We start from the raw sequence: 6,225 nt of genomic DNA on the forward strand, positions 1-6,225 counted from the left end.
GCCAGGCTTGGGCTTGAAGGTGGGGAAATAGAAACTGCTCCCACCCAATTAGGGTGGACTCAGGCCTCAGCCTGGCAAGTGGGAAATCCCTGGGGAAGAGCTGTGCCCCTACCATATAGGCATATGCCTCCTCTTAACCCAGAGATGACCAGCTGTGGTGCAAACAGAGCTTATCCAGGTGTGAAAATACCCGGGGGCATAAATGGACTGAGACCAAATTCCATGGTGAGCAGTTCAGCAACCACCTAAATTGTACTGGAACTTGTCTCCCCCCACCCCACCCCATATACACAGCCAAGTCACAAAGAGGAGCCCACAAAGAGGAGCCACAAGCTTTGGGGGCAGAGACACAGCAGTGCTGGACGGGAGGAAGCAGCTGGCCAGTGGACAGAATGAAGGAGCTGAGAATCCAGCTGTATCCTCTCCACAAACTACATCTTAAGGACTATATTCAGAAGGATGGTGAGAAGCTGGAGTGTGTCCAGACTTGTGGGAGGCCCGGAGACCCATGTCTTGTGAAAACTGATTGAAAGAGCTAGGTATCATCCATAGGGAAAAGGTTAAACAAATTATGGTGTAAGAATGGCATGGAATGGAATGTATCACTGTGCTGAAAGAAATGATGATTACAGAGAAACATGGACAGATTTGCCCGATCTGATGCAGACTGAAGTAAGAAGGCCAGCAGTTCTCAAATGTTTTTGGTCTCAGGACCCCTCTACATTCTTCAAAGTTATTTGGGGCTCCCAAAGAGCTTTAGTTTATGTGAGTAATATCCATTGATATTTATTATGTTAGAAAGAAAAACTGATAAATTTTTAAAATATTTATTCATTTAAAATAATAATAAAACTGTTACATGTTAACACAAACTGCATATTTTCTATGAAAAAATAACTTTTACAAAACAAAAGATTTAGTGAGAAGAGTGGCCTTGTTTTCACACATTTTTACAAATCTCTTTAATGCTGGCTTAATAGACACAGCTGGATTTTCACATCTGTTCCCCCTTTAATCTGTTGTGATGTCCTTTTAATAGAAATATGTGAAGAAAATCCAACCTCACACAGAGATGAAGTTGGAATAGGGAGGGGGCAATAGGCAAATAACATCTTAATATTATGATGAAAAGAATTTTGACCTTGTAGATCCCCTGAAAGTCTCAGGGACCCACTGAGGTCTAGGGACCATGGTTTGAGAACTGCTGATATGTACAATGACAATGGAAATGGAAAGAACCACAATCAAGTGTTACAAAATTACAAAGAACAAGTATGGCTCCCCAAAAAAGAAGAGGGGACCTCCTACCCTACTTCTTGCAGAGGTGGGTGGTCCACAGGTGAGGTACATATGTTCAGCCTTTGTATATGTATTAATCAGTTTAAAAAAGTTTTTTAATCCTTACCTTCTGTCTTAAGAATGAGTACTGTGTATTGGTTCCAAGGCAGAGGAGTGGTAAAGGCTAGGTAATGGGGGTCAAGTGACTTGCCCAGGGTCACACAGTTAGGCTTGCTAATTTTTTCACTTCTTTTAAAAATATTATTTATTACATGGGATGGTCCTCTGGGAGGGGAGAGGAGAAGATACTAGAGAAATTTTAGTGATGTACAAAAGATAATTATTATTTAAAAAAAAACTAAAAGGGACTTCATTAATATCATATCCTAGACCAACTTCTTCATTTTTCATAGGAGAAAGTTGAAGCCCAGAGAAAAAGTCATCCAGTCCTGGGGTCATGGTTGCTGTCTAGAAGTCAGAGCTAGAACTAATAACTAAATATTTTAGGGAGGTAGATCTTAAATTAATATGGGGGTGGGGCCTAAGGTGACAACAGCTAGGTGGCTCAGTAGATTGTCAACCAGGTCTAAAGCCAGAGGTCCTAAATTCAAATCTGGCCTCAGATACTTGGCTGACCCTGAGCAAATCAGTTAACCCATCTGCCTAGCCCTTACTGCTATGCCTTAGAACCTATACTTAGTATGGATTCTAGGACAGAAGATAAGGGTTTTTTGTTGTTTTTTTAAATCAATATAAGAGGGGCAGCTAGGTGGATTGAGTGCCAGGCCTGGAGTGTGGAGGTCCTGGGTTCAAATTTTACTTCATATACTCCTAGCTGTGTGAATCTGGACAGTCATTTAACCCCATTTTCCTAGCCCTTGCTCCTCTGTCTTAGAGTTGTTACTAAGACAGAAAGTTAAGGATTTAAAACAACAAATCAATACAACAATTTTCTAAAAATCAGAGCTGTCCCACATAGGCTACTTTTTAGGTATGTAAGCTCTCTTCTCTATCACTGAAAGCATTCAAGCAGATACTGAATAACACCTCTGCCAACCCCAAGAAGATACCAAAGGGAATTATTAAGTAGGTGACTAGCCTCAATGGTCTCGAAAGTCACTTCCTACAGTGAAATTCTATGGCTTCTGGCTGCACCTAAAACTCTCATGCCATGTTTTTCACTTAAGAGGGCATGAGATTCAACCAATTGTTTAACATACTGGCATTAGCCTCAGGGGAGTCTGTATTAGGTGTGTGAAAGCCAGGCCTGGGTACTCGGGATTTCCACACTCCAGAGTGCTCATGGTCCGGCTTCCTGTAGATTATACCACTGTTTTGTCCCCATATGGTCCTACCCTGTCTCCCTCCCTCACCAGCCCAAGCCTCTCATAATTCCCTCTCCCTATGGCCCAGTTCCTGCCCCCAAGAGGTAGCCACAGGGCAAGAAGGACCTAGCCCATGGATGGGAGGTGAAATTCAGGCCAAAAAAAAAAGCCTGAAATTCAACAGCCAATAAGTGGGTCTCTAATCCCTTAGTTTTCCCCCCTCTCCCTCGGGGCCTTGGGCTCCCACTGGCCTTAGAATAGAATAGGTACAGCCCATACAGTCCACCTAATACTCCACCCCACCTTCCCACCCTTTTCTCCCAAGTTCAGGCACTGACAAGGTTAGAATTTTTCAAAAGGAGTCTTTACTAGGAAACTCTGGGGCAGAAGGAAAGAAACACAATAGCAGAGAAGCAGATGAGTTTGCAGAGCACGCATTCCTGATCAGAGCAAATATTGGGCCCCAGAGCAGCTTAAATGGAATAACTTACAGACTGCCTGCTCCTAGGGGACATCAAGGGGTAGTGGAAGGAGTGCTAGACTTAGAATTAGATGATTGGGGTTCAAGTCCCTTGGGCAAGTCATGTCACCTCTGAGCCTGTTTCCTCATCTGTAAAATGGAGATAATACTTGCATTGCCTACCCTCACAAGGTTGTTGTGAGGAAAGCGCTTTGTAAACGGTAAAGTGCTATAGAAATATGAATTGTCCTTAATAGAAGTTATTGTCCTTATTCTTGCCCCTGAACCTGTCTGGGCTGAACCAAGATGAAAAGGTTTACCACACGTGGCCCAGGAGAGAGAAGAGATCAGTAGGTCCCTGGGTACAAGCATAGCAGTGGCAGATCCAGAGTTCCAAGACGGGTCACCCTGGCAGGAAAGAGCCAGGCTGCGATCGGTCATCCCACCCTACTGGGAAATAATCCTTGGCTGACGGAACCAGCCCAGACATGGAACTGAATGGAGAGGCCTCTGGTTTCTGCTGTCCATATCTCTCAGTTCACCCAAGAGGCCCAATTTAGCCCAGCACACAAATGGAGCCTGGCTGCATGCTGACCTGAGACTCCAGGGACCGCATCGGCATTGCTGGAAGGGAGACCCTGGGACCCAGCCCTGGGCAAAAGGGTTCCTGGGGAGGACACCAGCCTGTCAAAATGAAGGGGCTCTGGGCTGGGCAGTGACCCTCTCCCCCGTGACTACTCTGCTGTGGGGGGGACGGGTCGGGGATCAAGTCCACCTGGGGAGGAAGGTTGTGCTGTTGAAGATGGTTCCAGTTAGCAATTGAAATGGCAACTTTGGCAAAGAGTTTTAATGGCAAAACTGGCTGCAGACCCCTCCTTGAAGGGGTGAGGAATGGGAAGCAGTGGGGCGGGGTGGGGTGGGGGCACAAAAGGCCCAGTGTGGCCCCTCTTCTAGGAGAAGCAGCTTCAGAGGATAAGCAAACATCCAGGAACGTGAGAGGAAGTGAAGGTCCCAGGACAGATGAATACAGGAAACATGGGTTGCAGTCCCTTTCTGCTGAGTCCTCTGGGATGCTCCAGAAGCCTGGCATCGGTCTGTGCCTGGCATTTGGGGGGAGCAGAAGTCCTAGGGGATGAGGGAGCGGCAGGTAGAGGGGCAGGGAGGGCACTACATGATGGCGCAGGAGGACAGTGGGTTCCGGACGTGGCAGGTGCAGGCAGCCCCACAGTACTGGCGGAAGGTCTGGTAGCAGCTGCCCTCAGCCTCACCACCCCACTGGCCAGGGGGGGCAGTCAGTGCCTCCGGCGGCAGGCGACTCAAGATGGATGTATTGACAGCCAGGGCAGCCAGCCCATAGTCAGTGAAGAGCACAGTCTCCCTGCGGCAAGTAGGGCAGGAGATGAACTTGTACTTGGGGCAGGACTCATACAGGATCTGCAGACACTGCTCACACACAGAATGTAGACAGGAGAGCACACGCGGACGCCGCTGGGTCAGGTTGTATGTATGCCCACAGGTTGGGCATTCCAGCGGCTCCCCGGCTGGGCCAGGCCGTAACACATATTGGTTCACGATGACCTCGTCACCAGGAGCCACACGGGGGAAGCCCAGCTCAGCACTGCTCTTCCGGGGCCTCCTGGGTGGAGGTGGGGTGCGAGGTACCCCTTCCAGAGCAGGTACATCCCCACCACAGGCCTGATTGACAATGATCTCGGTGTCAGAAGGCCAGGCCCTCTTGGGGGCCAAGGCCGGAGCGGGCCTGGGAGTGGGTGTATAGCGGGGGGCACCCGCCTGGAGCTCTGGAAACTTCTCAGGATGGACAATCTTCATGGTCTCCATCTTGAGGATGACCTGTGGGCCCTTCAGGCAGGACATGAGGAGGCCGGGCCAGCCGCTCGCCTCGGGCCCAGGGGGCGCCGGCATCCGGCAAGTGGCACTTAGGCCGGTAGGGCCCTGGGCTGGGGGTGCCAGTGGGGACCCAGCATTGGGAATGACATCCTGGCACTGCCAAGTTTGGAGTCCCCGGCCGCCCCCCTGTCTCCCAGGGGCGACCGGTGAGAATGTGTGGGGACAGATCTGGGGGGGAGACCCCCCCAGGAGCCCCAGTTTCTTCCCAGGGCAAGTCTCAGGAGAAGTGACAGGAGGAGTATGGGTAGGGGATCTCCAAGGAATAGGTGCCTCCCCCAGGGCCCCTGCCTTTTGTCCAAGGAGCTAAGCAGGAGGCTTCCTCTCTGGCCTGAGTCAGTGGTCCCTGAAGCCAGACAGCTGGACACCCAGGCACTGTGTGGCTGCCATGGCTCCAGGGCGGGGTTTACCAGGGGGGCTGGTTACCCTACCCTCCCACCAGTCAAGGGGCATCAGCCTGCTCTAGGGCTCTTGGGCATAGAAGAGGAAAGAAACTGAAAACTGGATCAAAGGGCAAAGGAGGTCACCAAGCTGAAGGAGACTTGACCCTACAACGAAATACCTAACTCCTGAACCACCCCCATCCCAAAACCTGGGTACCTGACCTCTTGACTCCCAACCCCGATCCAGGACCAGAAGCAGAAACCTAAGGACCCCTCCCCGCTCCAGCCCAGGTGTGTGCTCCGCCCCCAAAGCCCTTGGAGAAGGGAGGGGATGGACAAGGGACAGGGAGGGACTGGCAGCGTACCCCCGGGCACACAGACCTCAGGCTAGGGCAGGCGAGAGCCCGTAAGGTCTGGCCGCGATCAGTGCCCCGGCCCCAGACCACCCTCCTCCCGGTCTCTGGCCCCGTCCGTCACCTGGCTCAGTCCCCCGCGGTTCCGATGCGGCCCCAGGCCCCGCCGGCCTGGGCGCGCCTCCGCTGAGGTTATCTGAAAGGCAGAGACTGGGGATGCGCCGCCCGCTCCCCAGCTCGGCCCGAGGAGGCTCTCTCAGCACTGCGCGCTCCAGCAGCTGCTCCGAAGGAGGGAGAGGAAAAAGGAGGAACAGGGCCCGAAGGCTGGGATGCAGCGGAAGGATGCAGGGGCCCGGGCCCGGGGCGGGGACGCGGGCGGGGGGCGCGGCGCGGCCGGCTCAGCTGGGCTCGGCGCAGCAGCGGCGGCGGCGACGACGGCGGCGGCGGCAGGTGCGTGCGGAGCGGAGCGCGCTCTGCGGCGGAGACGCGGGGACCGCAGTGAGTGCGCGCCGCGCCTCGCG

At 52.2% G+C, this 6,225-nt stretch overlaps 1 protein-coding gene across 1 annotated transcript; it reads right to left on the reverse strand.

Moving 5' to 3' along the window:
• Window positions 1-2,951: 2,951 nt before the first annotated feature.
• Window positions 2,952-5,284, reverse strand: RNF208 (ring finger protein 208). The gene has a single exon (XM_044661210.1). It carries the CDS (start codon window positions 4,984-4,986, stop codon window positions 4,231-4,233), a length of 756 nt encoding a protein of 251 aa, XP_044517145.1. The 5' UTR covers window positions 4,987-5,284; the 3' UTR covers window positions 2,952-4,230.
• Window positions 5,285-6,225: the final 941 nt, after the last annotated feature.

Source organism: Gracilinanus agilis, chromosome 2 (genome assembly GCF_016433145.1).
Source record: "Gracilinanus agilis isolate LMUSP501 chromosome 2, AgileGrace, whole genome shotgun sequence".
NCBI lineage: Eukaryota > Metazoa > Chordata > Mammalia > Didelphimorphia > Didelphidae > Gracilinanus > Gracilinanus agilis.

Coding starts and splice junctions, on each gene's coding strand:
- RNF208 (XM_044661210.1), bottom strand. CDS start 4,986: ATGCCGGCGCCCCCTGGGCCCGAGGCGAGCGGCTGGCCCGGCCTCCTC.